This window comes from Amblyomma mixtum, chromosome 7 (assembly GCF_055824585.1).
Source record: "Amblyomma mixtum isolate Tamu chromosome 7, ASM5582458v1, whole genome shotgun sequence".
NCBI lineage: Eukaryota > Metazoa > Arthropoda > Arachnida > Ixodida > Ixodidae > Amblyomma > Amblyomma mixtum.
Window position 1 is genome coordinate 28,196,232 of NC_143018.1, and position 15,333 is coordinate 28,211,564.

The 15,333-nt window shown below is 45.3% G+C and overlaps 1 protein-coding gene across 1 annotated transcript; it reads right to left on the minus strand.

The window, feature by feature from the left end:
• Positions 1–772: 772 nt before the first annotated feature.
• Positions 773–15,220, minus strand: LOC149335451 (tRNA (guanine(6)-N(2))-methyltransferase THUMP3-like). Its single transcript, XM_089552138.1, has 8 exons — positions 14,923–15,220; positions 12,496–12,729; positions 9,803–10,113; positions 8,446–8,515; positions 6,489–6,613; positions 5,298–5,385; positions 3,444–3,581; positions 773–1,167 (listed from the first exon to the last, which is right to left on the minus strand). The coding sequence occupies exons 1-8, from the start codon at positions 15,160–15,162 to the stop codon at positions 1,057–1,059; spliced, it is 1,317 nt and encodes a 438-aa protein (XP_089408264.1). The 5' UTR covers positions 15,163–15,220; the 3' UTR covers positions 773–1,056.
• Positions 15,221–15,333: the final 113 nt, after the last annotated feature.

Sequence of the window (15,333 nt, forward strand, 5' to 3'; positions counted from 1 at the left end):
GCCTTTTCTTCCTCAGTGCTGAGAATGATGGCACAGATGTATTTAGCAGAATAAATCATTATGACACAAGCCCAACACAAAATCCTGCTCAGTAAAGGTATTAAAGGTGCACTGAAGAGGAATGTGAACTTGTCTTTTTGCCGCGGGAACTCAATCTACACGTTCCTAGCATTCTTAGAAACTGCGACTTATTGCCCTGTATGGCCGATTTCCCAAATTAAATCGAATTAACGGCCGGCTCCCGCCCTTTTTTAATTCTGCCTCGTACGGTGGGCGGAGTCGACCAACGCGTGGAGTGCCTTTCACCCAGTCCTGTGGCGGCTTGCCGCTCTGCCATCGGCAGAGTAATACGTAGTAGTCCGTAGTAGCAAATAGTCCGCGCGTATTTTTATTTCTGCAGGCTTATTTTGCGGCCATATTATCTGCGAATGAAACTATTTATTCATGGAAATCTAAAAAACAAAATAAAGCGAAAGCAAAGCCTCCACGAAGCTGGCTGAAAGGAACTTCACGCGTTGGTCGACTCCGCCCATCGTACGAGGCAGAATTAAAAAAAAAGGGCGGGAGCCGGACGATAATTCGATTTAATTAGGGAAATCGGCCATACAGGACAATAAGTTGCAGTTTCTAAGAATGCTAGGAACGTGTAGATCGAGTTCCCGCGGCAAAAAGACAAGTTCAGAATCCTCTTCAGTGCACCTTTAAAAGAACCTACAATGACCCTGAACTTCAGTGAGTGGTGCAGAGCTTCTCTAAAGAAAGAGGCAACAAAAGCAAATGCACAAATCTTTATTGTGCAACAAAGGTCAGCATTTACAGCTGTCCTCTTGACACTAACCAACAAACTCCAGGCAGCTCGTCCGCCCACTGTTCGCTTGCTGTAAGAAGTGCTGAACAGTGGGAACCAAACGTCAATGGTCGTCCCTAGACTCTCTCCACTGCCTAGGAAATGCACATGCACACATCTGGCAGTCACTTGTAGCCAGTCAAAGTAAACTCCGCTGCCATTCGTCACAAACTGCAGCCTTTAATGTCCGACTTGAGATCTCAACGGGCTCAGAGTTTGACGTCCGTGCGCCTCAGGACGTAGATGGCTGCTGACAAGCCACCCACGTTGACACCGTGCACTCGCCCCTGTCGCCACAGCCGACCAACGCGGCCGACAGCCTGCACATGCATGAAAAGAGTCGTGGACAGAGTGAGATCAGAACAGAGACATTCAGCGCACTCTCATTAATTTGATTGCTTAATTCGAACTGACACTTTGGAGTGGGCAACGTCAAGCATATTAAAAAGGCTCCCTTATTTCGAAATTCAAAGCATTCCAACCAACTTTATTTATTTGTTTATTTATCAAGCAACCCACGGTGCCAAAGATATTACGGTCCTCTTCAAATATGAATTATCCAGAGCCATCCGTAGCACTAGAAGGTACAACATACAGCAAAACGTCGTTAAGGCGTACTCACTTAAGCAGTAGCTTCGCTTCGAACATAGTTACCATTTATTGCCATGTGAATCAGCTTCTCCGCAGTTCAGGCATTCAGGCTAGTTGGAGCCGCCGCTTCCAGGTTGCTAGCTGGCTGGCGTCACAGCACGGCTGTGGTTTGACACTGTCTAATTCCATTGTCACTATACTGACGTCAGCACTGATTACACGCGTCCCATGTGCAATGCTTCCTGAGTGACATCACTCCCCACCATGTCTCGAGTAGCTCCGGGTGGTGGCCATCGAGGAAAAGCACAACATTAGTCGCTTTGGCTGGTTTATGGGGTTTAACTTCCCAAAGTGACTAAGGCTATGAGAGACGCCGTAGTGGAGGGCTCCGGAAATTTCGACCACCTGGGATTCTTTAACGTGCAGTGACATTACACAGTAAAGCACAGCATTATACAGAACATCTACTGTGGGATGAAATCTGCGTGTCAGAGGGACCTTCTACTAACAGCAGTGTATGTAGTGTGGAACAAGGCTCTTTCCTGTTCCACAGTCCACACACTGTTAGTTGGTGCAGTCTTTGAGACCGCACTAGTAGCCGCAAGGCCTCCTCGGCAGCAGACAAAAATAACATATCTCTTTTGTGCAAAGTGAATGAAAAACCTCTGCAGGAGCCTTCCGTCGTCCAATCCTCGTCCTCTTATCAGGTAAGTGGAAATATTACGCGATAGAATAAGAGCTCCATATCCCCGCTGCCAATGTCACACTTTGCCATTTGCAAGGTGGAAAGTGACATCTTGGCACATGGCTCTTTCCACCTGCCACGGCTGACAGGTGACAAAGTGTAGAGAGAAATCCCCCTTTCTACTTGAATGGTAGGTGTGGCCATGCACGACAGCTCGAAACGAGGTTCTCATGCTATTGCATTGACATAGCTAATGGCAATTAGCTGTCCTTCAAGCTATTTCAGTGTACTGCCGTTTTGCGCACAGTTTTTCTGCGGTCCCGCAAGGTATACCGTAACAATGTTTTACTGTACAAAAAACATGCAAAGAGGAAATGAGTACAGAACACTGCCATCCAAATGCCACACATTCTAAACATAGTGCAGGAACACATGCATCCGCTTGCAATTAACAAATTAACTCGGTGCAGATTTATTCTGTGCCCATGTAGGCTGATGTCTTCTGCAGTAGCAACTCCATATCCACTGATGAAGTCTGGACAGTGTGTACTTTGCAACAGCATGTTGTTCTTGGACAAAGTAGGTCTGCTGTTAGCAACAGGGCACCTCTATATAGGTTTGGTTTGGTTTATTTTGGCTTAACATCCCAAAGCGGCTCAGGCTATGAGGGACGCCGTAGTGAAGGGCTCCGGATAATTCCGACCCCCTGGGGTTCTTTAACATGCACCGACATTACACAGTACACAGGCCTCTGGAATTTCGGCTCTATTGAAATTTGGCTGCCGCAGCCGGGATCGAACCCACGTCTTTTGGGTCAGCAGCCGAGCGCTGTAACAACTGAGCCACCGCAGTGGGGGCACCTCTGTATAATGAGATGGGAAAATGCATCTCTTCCATTGCGTTGTCACGCGACATTACTGAACAGAATATGGGAACATCATTTCCGAAAAATATATCTAAATGAAATCACTCACTTTTAGGTTCACAAACTGGGCCTTCTGGTTTCCTCAAGCACCTAAATCTAAGCACATGTCAATCCTCCTCCACTCCCCCCCCCCCCCCCCCCCCCCCCACCCCTCCTTCCTTATATCAATTCATATTGAGAGTTCACACACTGCTCACAGCAAACTGCTTAACTGTATGAACAGTCATTACTAATTAAACTTGGCCATCTTTCTGAGAGACCGCGTGTCCGTACACTCTTTTTTTTGCGTGCATCTCAGGTAGGAAGGGATGTATGCCAATGCACATGGTGTTCCTTGGCACCTTCTGAGAGCCGCTGGGATTACCCCACCCTGTTGCAGACCAAGCCACACTCACCAGGGAGAGACTCTTCTTGTCCTGAGTGAGGAGCACGGCCCGGCCAGTGCGCAGTCGAGCCACTCGAGCGAGCTCGTTCAGGAGCCGCGGGTAGAGGAGCCGGTTGTCCGGCCGAGACCCCATCCGCTTGCCAAAGGGCTGTACGACACACAGGGACGACGTGCAAGTGGGCAGCCCGGACAAAGGCACGGAACAAGAACACACCAGAGGATAGAATAATATGACATTTAAATAGACGAGTTTTAGACAGACACTCCATACAATTTTTGTCCTCAGTAAGAATCTACTGCTTGGGCTCTTCGCAGCTATGCTGATTTTTTTTGCAGCAGCAGCAGCAGGTAAAGATGTATGTAACACTGCTGAAAAAATTCACCCCGAGAAGAATTTAAGGGCGGCCTACCAATGGGCCACAACGCACAGGGATTAGATCTCAGCAAATCACTGCCACAGTGAGTGTGTTCACCGCCACATAACATGGCATAACAAGAGAGAGCTACAGGCAGTCACAGTGGAGGCTATAATTTAATACTTTTTCATTTTATGTGAAGTTGCTTCATAAAAGATTACAGGTACAAGGATGTTTATGATCCACCTGGATTTCATGTAAGGTATTAATTAAGATCCACCTTGCTAGTTGAATAAAGACATGAAGAGAGCTCACGATGTGATTGCTCAAGGCATATTTTATTTTGGTGGGGGGCAGTAGCTTCTGCATTTGTCCAGACTGCATCCTGAAGCTGCTATGCAAACCTCAGGCACAGATTCTAGAACATGGTGACAAAACAGCACACTGGCTCAGAACACGAGAAATGCTTGCACAGCTTTTGTAAAAGATATACTGCCCACTGGGCTTGTTTCTTAGTAAAGCTAAGTGGCTTGCTTTGCATCGCCAGCGAGCTCTAGGTACTAAATACAGAATGTGAAAGGAACTTTAACCACCACCCTTTTGAAGCTTTGGAACTTGCAGGGATTCTGAAATGAGCCCCACCAGGGTGCTCTGACGCAAACTGCTTGGGATGTGTATATTTTTGACAGCAGCCTCACAAAGTTTTCTCACTGTTCTCTGCACCAACTAGCCCAACTACTAACCATCATTCAGTGCCAATGATGGTCCCAAACCTCTTCCCGCTATTGAAATTAATATTCTGCAGCTTATTATGTGACGAGAGAAAATGGAATGAATGCATGCTGAAACATCTTTAGAGCAGAAAATTACTACTATTTCCTGCAGCTCTAGCGCAAGGCCTTTCAGCTTAAAAGCATGAGATTTTAATCTTGGCACAGGTCAGTGTGTTGCAGTAGAATAGAATGTCAAATAAACACACAGAAGACATATTACCGAACACACCTGTGGCACACTTAGAATACCTTTCGGCTTGCAAAAGAGCCAAGTATTTAGGGGACATTTCAAGGACATCCTTTTCAGATATTTCAGTCATCAACGTTATGTCCTCACTCAAAATGTTTAGATGGCTCAATGATGTCCAAAGTGTGGGTAAAGATGTGAAGGAACAGAAAAGTCAAGTCCAGGTACAGTTTACAGTGTTCACTAATTTTGGCTCAACTCCTAGCACGCCAATTGGTAAAAAAATGTTGAATAAGCAACAGACCTTAACAAACATCATACACTACAGTTTGAGCATGGCACAGTTTAACTACACCATTGCAGCACAATCTGAATCTCTCAGTCCAAATGTGGCAGAACGCAGCAAAGTTTGCTCTTTGGCACAGTTCGGTGCATTCGGAAAAGCACTGATGTCACTGCAGGGTGAGTAATAAATACACAGTCCTGACTCCCGACAGCCTCAGTGTAGACTCGATAACAGAGATTTTGGAGACCAAAGAGATGCTCACCAGGTCAGTTATGAAGACGTCAACAGAGGCCGTCCTCAGTGGCAGGGCACACGCATTCCACTGGCACACATCAAGGCACAGCTCACCCCTGAGGGAACACCGACAGACAATCATAACACCAGTTTCAACACAGCAGCAAAGGCTGTCAGCGGAAGGCGTAGCCCACGATACGAGCAATCTGATAAAACAGGCGACTAGGAACACGGAGAGGTGAAGATGATGCAGGCATGTCTTGTCCCCAAGAGTATGTGTAGGCATAACGTTATCTTTGATAGGAAGTTTCTGTCTTAATACAGGAAAGGCAAGAAACTGATGAGAATAGAGAGAAGTGATCAGTGTGTACGTGCATCCCACACGATAGTACCAAAACAAGACTCCACCCCTGTATCTCATGGTAATGCAATGCAAACTCCCCCAAAGAAACATTTCACTTCAACTTCATTAAGGGGGGACACTGGTCTTGAAAAAAAAAATTTTTATTAATGGAGTCACAGTTACGATATCTTCAGGGAATATGTATTTTTGTGTGCTGATTCTAAATATGTCATTTAATTTCATGTAAAACAATTCCTTGAGCACTTATGCACTATTTAGGCTAGTATTTTGCGGAGAGTTTTGAAGAACATTTGCTGTGGGAAACTCACTGAAATGTATGCCATTGGGTTCTCTTGACACCAAGGAATACAATAAGAGTGAAATTGTCTTCCTGCTTATCATAGAACTTAAGTTATAGAGTTTTGAAGTTGTCGCTTCAGAAATGAGAAGGAAAGTGTGTATTCCTGTTTCTGAAGTGGCAGCTTCAGTACCCTATTACTCAAGTTCTATGAGAGCCAGGATGATAATTTTACCCTTATTGTATTCCTTGGTGTCAAAAGAACCCAATGGCATACATTTCAGCGAGTTTTCTGCAGCAAATTTTCTTCAAAACTCTCCACAAAATACTTGCATAAAAAGTGCATAAGTGCTCAAGGAATTGTTCTGCATGAAATTAAATGACATATCTAGAATCAGCGCACAAAAATACATGTTCCCTGAAAATTACACAACTATGACTAAATTAATAAAATTTTCTTTTCAAGACCAGTGTGCCCCCTTAAACTTGCTCTTTGAAACCTTCCCTTTACCATCATGAGGCACCCTTCACGCTCGGAAACAGTTTGAAACCCAGCAGTCCCTGCAAGGGCAGCTCACTTGGCATTTGGGGTTGCTTGAGCGCGCTTCTCGTTGAGTGCACAGTGGTTGTCGTGCGTGCGCTGCACAGCCAGAGGATGGTTGTCTCCGCACACGAAAGCCGTCTGGGGCCAGTTCACACAACCCTGCGTATGCACATGCGCACGAAACAAATGTTGGGTGTCTTCCCATGATGGACAACCCAACCCCTGCTCTGAAATTGAGCAACTGTTGATCAATGTGCGTCAAAGAAAAGCTTTTGACACGACGCGACGCGCTTGAAATTCTTTTTCAGGCGGGGAACAGAGTTTTTGGAAAAAATGGTTTGGTTGGTTGGTTGGTTTGGTTTATTGGGGTGTAACGTCCCGAAGCAACTCAGGCTATGAGGGACGCCGTAGTGAAGGGCTCCGGAAATTTCGACCACTGGGAAAAATATTTTTATTAAGTTACATTTACGATATTTTCAGGGGGCATGTACTTGTACATGCTGACTCCAAATATGTCATTTAATTTCATGTGAAACCAGTCCTTGTGCACTTATGTAATATGTTATGTAAGTTTTCTGCCACGCTTTCAAGAAATTTTGCTGCATGAAACCTGCTAAAGTGCATGGCATTGGTTTCTCGCAATATCAAGGAATATAGTAAGGGCAGAATTATCATTCTGCCTTTCACAGAAGCTGAGTTATAAGGTTTTGAAGTTGCCGCTTCAAAAATGGAAAGAAAACTTAGTGTTCCTGTTACTGAAAATACAACTTCGAAGCCTTATAGCTCAATATTAATAAAAGGTAGGATGATATTTTTACCCTTATTGCATTTCCTGATCTCACAGCAAACCAATGGCATTCATTTTAGCAAGTTCCCTATAGCAAAACTTTTAAAAGCTTTCTGCAAAAGTTAAACAACAGTTACACAACTCTCCTCCCTCCTTAATTAAACAGTAAATGTTTATCCCTACATGTGCTGTTTTAGCGAAGTATACAGCGTGTTAGTATCACTGGGCCTTTAAAATGTAACACTGAGAAGATGCCATCAGCTACTACAAAAAAAGAGGCCAGACAGATATAACACGTATACAAATATGCAATGAAGAGAATGTATACGGTCACTCAGCTAAAGAACAATTTTGAACAAGTTGAAACCAAGGCAATTCAAGAGCCACCTCGCAGTTTATGAGCCGCTAAATGCTAACACTTCATGATCATAGCCGTTTATAATAACTATGCAGCACTGTGCATAGATGTACATTATTTTTTTAACCACGACATCGTTGACAATTATAGACCCTTTTTGGGACAAGGTACAAGTGCCGCTCGACAGGGAAAGGGAACGCCAGCACGAGCGAACCGGGTAAACAACGTGCAGCTGCAATTTTTGTAAGCGGAACCTATGAATATTTTTTTTTGTTTTCTGTGCATAGAGCTCCATGCATTTCGCAGGGAACAAGCATCAGCACAGTGTGCATGCTACTCACGGCCACCGCGGTTCGGCCTTAACTACTTAGATTCTGCAAATAGGTTGGCTGCGTGACTCCTCAATTTCGGATGGTAATTTTTGCAAAAAAAAAAATGCGTAGTTGTGTGCAGCAATGTTAGGCAAGCTGCACTGATTAAAGTGAAAAAAATAGCACCTATTCCCACCTTTTTTCACAATTTCTGGCATGTTTCTTTATGCAATGGCAGCTGTTGCTGGCCAAGAAGATTCCTCCTTGCCACCGGCTACAGAATACTGCTATGCATCCATTAGTACTGTGCAGCTGTGCGACAACCAAAAAACAGCTTCAACCAACCAAAGCAAAAAGCCAAAACCAAAACTAGGCCGAAGCTTTGTTTCCTGCTGGGTGCAGGATGGCACTTTTTAAGGCGCTGTTTGTTGACTACGGTGAATGATGGCACCAAGAAATTCTTATGATGCTAATGGCACAACAGTTTGACCCCTGCAATTATCTAAGAGATCAAGTAAAAGAGAGACACACACACCTCTAGTGGAATGGAACCGCCGCCAACCATGGGATCGCAGACAATGTCACCAGGCTTCAGATCGCATAACCTATAGTAAACAGCACATGGAACACTTAAAACTACATATGCAGGCAACATTGGCTCTCATTCAGTACCCATCTTGGTACAAGAAACAATTGGTCCGTCTCCCTGCTTTAATCAAGTAAAAACATACGGCTCTTCCAGCAGTTCCACCGTGCTCTACACAACAAATTACAGTTGTGTTCTTAAAGCATCCACAGGTGCATTCCTGTGTGCCTCGACCGGATAACATGCCACATTTTCAGGAGTTCTGGCCAAAGATCTTCCCATCAAAATTTTTCTCAAACAAAAATGCCATGCCCACTATATGGCTCCCCCCTATAAGCATGCCATACAATCCCAAAATAAGTGTCACAGAAGCTGATACAATGAACGTTAATAAATTCTCGATTTGTACAGTAAAACCTCGTTAGTTCAAAATGCATTGTACCAAAAGGAATATTCCAATTATCCAGCAATGGAAGAAGCAAAGTAAAATCAAGTTAAAAATAAAGAGGCACCGACCAAAAAGGTGTAGTCAATATGAAAGACGTTTTGTAAAAGTAAAATCAAGTGCGGAACATTAAGCTACACACAGATCACCACAGCATGGGATGATGTCACAGTTGACATTCAGATTTAACGACTCATTTGATACTGCTAGAACAAGAGTGCGGACAGACTCATCACGTCCACAGTCCCTCATCTGTGACCACAATTTTAAACACACCAGTTCAGATGCTTGGTTCTCTGGTGGAACTCAACAATTAGCAAAGGTTACCGTTGGGTTCATCACCACCTGCATGACAGCACATCAAGGATTACAGAACCCAACGTACTTCAAAGTTCTATGTTCCCAAAATTTCTGACACCTTTGCTTTCTTTGTTAGGCACTTTTAAGCCCACTTATATTCGCACATCATATGTTCTACAAAAAGGCAATTTGGAATGAACCCATTTCGAATTGTCGAAGTTTTACTGCAGACGGCAACACATGATGCTGCTACATCAAGTCTTGTACAACTTTTAGCAGTCCAGGCATAACCTCAGCACAAAAAAAAGCTGACGTTTTGCAAAGAAACCAGTGAAAACAGCTATGTCAGTAGCCGAATATCAGTAAAAGGTAGCAACATTGCGCACATAGCATGGTGTAACAGCTGTCCTACCCTCTTCTGACCCTCCACCATTTCCTCTTCACACTCCTTCAGTACATGGAGGCTTAGGCCATTATTTAAAATCAGGGGGTTTTATGCCATTGAGAGCTACCACTGCAAAACTAATCCCCCCCCCCCGTACTTGTGAGTGGTTTGCTCACATGAGCATGTTGTAGGCAATGGTGCAGCGCAGGCTGGTGGGGCCAAAGTGCTCCAGGTGGCGGTGGTGCAGACTGGTTGGCGTCAGCGCCAGGCAGACGTACACGCAGCCGGGGTCCACGTGCAGCACCACCTCCAGGTCAAAGTTGCGCATGTCCACGCCCCAGCCAAAGGTGTCGTTCACGGCACCCCCAAACACGGCAGCTGCCTCCATAGACGTGAACTTGTGCTCGGTGCCCGACCGGTGGCACGTAACCCGGAACTTGGGGCCCTTTTTCTTCTCCTCCTCCCCCTCCTCCTTGCCTGCTTCTTTCTGCTTTGAAAACCATAGGCTCATTATGAGTGCAACACCCTGCATGTTGTGTCCCGACAAATCCTTTGTTCAAGTTGCAATTACTTTCGATTCTCTCTCTGCTGTCAGGAGAATACAAAAGGGCATCATTACAAATTCTATACAGTCAAGCCCACTTATAACAATATTCAAGTGCCATGGAAATACCATTGTTATATCCAATAATTGTTATAACAGGGTTGTGCCGAAAAAAAGAAAAGATGACAAACTTCACCGCATTTATTGACAGTAAATACCCGGAGGGGTTTGACTGTTCTAATGCCTGTAAAAGATCGTTAATTCGAACTTCAGGGAACCGGAAAAATGTTACTGATGACCAAAGCACCGCCATCACTGCGCCACCGGGAGCTTCGCGCACCTCCACGTCACAGGAATCAAGCCGTCTTTCCGGAAGTGATTCTTATGGGAAATTCAAGAAGCATGAGGAACTAAGGGTGCAGTGACAGCTGACAAGAGAAAAACTGTGCTGGCTGCATGCGCGCGCACTGCACCGACTGATTGGGGGTACGCGTGGCGCGCGTAGCCAATGCAGCAATGCAGCAGCTCTCCTGACGCGATGGCGCCTGCCTCTTTTGCTTTCGTGGCGTTGCTGCGCCAGCTTAGTTTATTGGTCAGCCCCCCAAGTGCGCGCTTTTGTGTTGTAAGCATGGTTTTGCTGGTGTGGTTGTAGCATTTCCTTATTTTTTTTCCTATAATGGCTGACACTCAATTACCAGATTTAATTGTTATAATCAGTAATGTGCCTGGACAGCATTGCTATAAGCAGTTTATTTTACTATAGAACACGTGGCAAAGCTGATGGTGTCATGACTGACCATTGTTATATCCGATATATTGTTATAACCAGTATTGTTATAAGTGGACTTAACTGTACAAGTCGGACACAACCCAAGAACTAAATGGCAAAGGCCTCTTCGTTCTCAAGAGGTCCGCCAACCAATGGTGTCGACCTATTGTGACGACGCCGCAATCAGTCACCATGCACTTGCTAACTGGCTGCCCATATATCATAGCAACAGGCCAACACCACTGGTTGGAGGGCCTCTTCTGAGTGGCATTCGCTGCTTGATTCTTAGGCCGTATACGAAAATATGCATTTCGAAATCACACTATTAACAGCATGCTCCGTGCCAGAGACTCCTCTCAGCATTGGTGGTGGCGTACTGGAAGACACAGATGCCGGCTGTGTCATCATCATCAGCCTGACTGTGCCCACTGCAGGACAAGGCCTCTCCCATATCTCTCCAACTAGCCCTGTCCTTTGCCAGCTGCGGCCACCCTATCCCCACAGACTTCTTAATCTGCTATGTTGAGTGAATCATGCACTGTCATGCCGTGTCTTTATTTTGTTTTCCTCTTTCTTATGAATGACGAGCTTGATGATCTGCGCTCCTTTCAGACTAACCTGCGACCCAACTTTAGTTGAGCATGAAATAAGCTAAGGCTAACGCCTAAGGACGACCCTTATCAGGCCTGGAGCTTAAGCCTAATGACACTGTCAAGAATACTCTTTACAGTAGTTTGCCCAACAAAAAAAAGGAGCATAGTCTCAGAAGCGCCACAGCAACCATGAACAAAAACAAACAATTCAAAGAAGCACGATAATGCATAGAGTTTCTTACTATTACCTAGAGGGAAAGCTGACAACCCGTCTATGGGAGTTTGCATGGAGGCCCCTCGTGACCACTTCAGCCACCATGGGCGCTCAAAGCATCACGGGGCGGTGAGCTACCGACTGCAGAACTACAACTTTTGGCCAAAAAATAATCGAAAAATAAAGCTTTTCGATAACTACGAATGTCCTAACATTCAATATCATGTCTTTAAATTGCAACAAACGAGCAGAAAAGAATGTAAATGCAAAGTTTGCCCAAAATAAGAGCTGGCTAGCTTTCCTATTGGCCAAGTAATGAACACTACAAAAACTAATATTTCTTAATTAACTGGCACGATTTTAAAAGTAAATATGTTTTAAAAAAAAATGTTGTTGCTTAGATACTTTAGGAGGTTTTTTAATGGCATTTTGGAAAAGTGAAACCTTTCATTGGCGTCATGTGTCGTCGCGTTTTCACTACTATGGCTTTTGCACACTGCGTTCGCGCGAAAGTCGTCTGCGCACACACGAACAGCGTTTTCGGAATGAAAAGTCTTAATTATGACACTCTGTGTTCCCGAAAAACTACGACTGTTCCGCAACAAGCAGCTCACCGCCCCATGATGCTTTGAGCGTCCATGGTGGCTGAAGTACAGCGCCGCCAGCTTTCCCTCTAGGTAATAGTAAGAAACTCTATGCGATAATGAGCCTTGAATACCCCTCCAAAAATCACAACTGCTTCTCATCACCTGGTCTCCAGCCGCACTGCCTGGTCCATCCTGTTGTTTGCGGAAGAAGTCGGCAAGCTCGAAACCTGCTTCCGGCCGCATGCGTCTCCAGACTTCAAGTGCTGTTTCCCAGCGCATGCGTCCAACTAGCGGGACCAGCGCTGTCTCCATCTCCGCCTTGGTCGGAGGCACATCCAGCTTGTCGAAAGTCTCAATCACTACGAAAAGGTTGTCCACACCTTGCAGGCACCGCACCTGCCACAAATAAAATGGATGAAGTGGTAAGCCTGCAAATCATTCACTTTCACTCAATCACGAAAAATGTCTATCACATGGCGTCCACGTGCAGAAACTGGTTTGGTTTGGTTTGGTTTATGGGGTTTAACGTCCCAAAGCGACTAAGGCTATGAGAGACGCCGTAGTGAAGGGCTCCGGAAATTTCGACCACCTGGGGTTCTTTAACGTACACTGACATCGCACAGTACACAGGCCTCTAGAATTTCTCCTCCAAAGAAATTCAACCGCCGCGGCCGGGATCGAACCCGCGTCTTTCGGGTCAGCAGCCGAGCACCATAACCACTGAGCCACCACGGCGGCCCACGTGCAGAAACTGTCCCCATAAAAGCATGAAATTCTTCCAATTGGCAGCTTTGCACCACATGATGCAACACAAACAACTTAAGCAGAGTTACAGCCAAAGTCAATTGCTAAAGCCCCTGGAGCTCTGTTGTCCCTTAACTGGACTGTACATGATGTCAAGTTCTTGTGATGCAAGTCAACAGTTCGACGCCTCCAAGCAGGGCCATTTGTAGTGCAAGTTCTGTGGCCAAGCAGTCCAACATATTCTGAGTTTAGCTCTCTAGTTCTCTCTGGTTTCAAGCAAGGCAAGACCCAGTCAAAGCAAATAAGTAACAATTGCACTAGTTTTCTGAGCAAAACAATTTTTGGAATGTCTTCTTCAGCAGTCTAAAATTACAAGTGTGACATGTTAACGATCAAAACAGATAACAAAAAAATGCTACAACGCTTTAAAAAATGCGTGCATCAGCTTCTGAAAAAGTTGGCACTAAGTGACCTCTTCCTTCCTGTGCAGCACTCGTAGAATCTTGTACTTACGTGCTGTGAAGCTTTCCCAGTTGCAAGCAGTAAAACAAAAAGGGCGGTGTAGTTTGCCTGATAAAAGCCTGTGTATATAACTACGAATGTACTACAGCTTGTAATTTCAATTACTGTGCACGTACCTCTGAGTAATAGCACCTCCTAATAAAAGGCCAATAGAAAACAACTTTCTAGTTTGTTTTTTTCTAACAGCAACAAACACCTAGTTTTCTTAACAGGAAAGGTAATCAAATAACCTTGAAAGGAAGAGAGCGCATTATAAAGATAAATTTGTTCATTTTTCATTTGTATCACCCTCAAGACCAATCTCGGCAGAGCACTGGGAGACACTAAGAATCATCACACACACGTATCAAATTTGAAACCAAGGTAAAGCTGAAAAGCTCCGCGAAAAAAACGGTTTGGTTTGGTTTATGGGGTTTAACGTCCCAAAGCGACTAAGGCAATGAGAGACGCCGTAGTGGAGGGCTCCGGAAATTTCGACCACCTGGGGTTCTTAAACGTGCCCTGACATCGCACAGTAAACGGGCCTCTAAAGAAATTCAACTGCCGCGGCCGGGATCGAACCCGCGTCTTTCGGGTCAGCAGCCGAGCACCATAACCACTGAGCCACCGCAAACTATGTAAATAAGCGCCCGCTAAAGAGACACAAAAAAAATACCGGAAACTAGAACGTCCAGATACAAACGACCTGTTAGGACTGTATTCTTGTTCTTTTGCGAGTACGTGTGAGAAATTTCATGAACTGGCTGTTGAAACAAGGCAACGGAATTTGTCACTCATGTACCTAAGCGTGCAACAAATATCAACGTGCCGTACTAAATGCTAGCGCCGTTCTAAATATCAATGAAAACTTTTACTCTCTCACAGAATCAAAGAAAAAAGAAAATGACTGTTACTCTCTTCAAAATGAGCCTAAAAAAAAAAAAAAAGACCTCGGTCAAGACGAATTCGTGCTACCAGGCAGTGCCGGCGAGCTGGTGAACAGCGTCTCAAGAACGCGTTTCTCGGACGCGTCTCGTTCCAATGGAACAGCTGCATTAGATTACATGCGTTTGGCGGCAATGATGCATGTTTCATACAATCAAGATGAGAAGGCAATGCAGCGCCTATTCGTTCTTTCAATGCAGCATGGGCGAAGAGTACGCACCATGCATGGAACCCATATTGGTTTCGCAAAGGAACCCGACGTAAAACAACCGCGAAGCTGTCTTCGCACTACCTCAAAAACAAAAAATGTCGCGTTGTTCCAGCACAACACGGCATACCATCTGCATTTCACAGAGCGCAGTTAATTAAAGCGAGCCAGGATGCAGTCCACGACGTTACCTCCGTTACCCGTTCGACAGGCAGTTCGAAGAATATGCGTCCACGCGCAGTCTCCGGCGTGACGCCCAGCTTCTGGGCGCACTCTTCGCGCGCAACGTGCTCCAAGCCGGTTACCACGGTCGCCTCGATCTTGCAGACTTCGTCAACCGCGTGTACGACCGCGGGTGAAGCTGACATGCCGTCGCCGCTGGTTTCGTTCACTTCCACGCTGTCAGGCATGCTGTCAGAGGTGGCGGCCATTTTCAAACGAATGCGGTTTCTGATTTGGATGGGCTTGGCTTGGCGCGGCTCAGGTTGGCAGTGGTAAATGCCTGGTTGAAATGCCTATCAGTAAAACTAGTAAAACCTGGGGAAACCAAAACAAACAACCAAAGGAGGGTTAAAATTAATAAACAGCATCATGGAGCACTA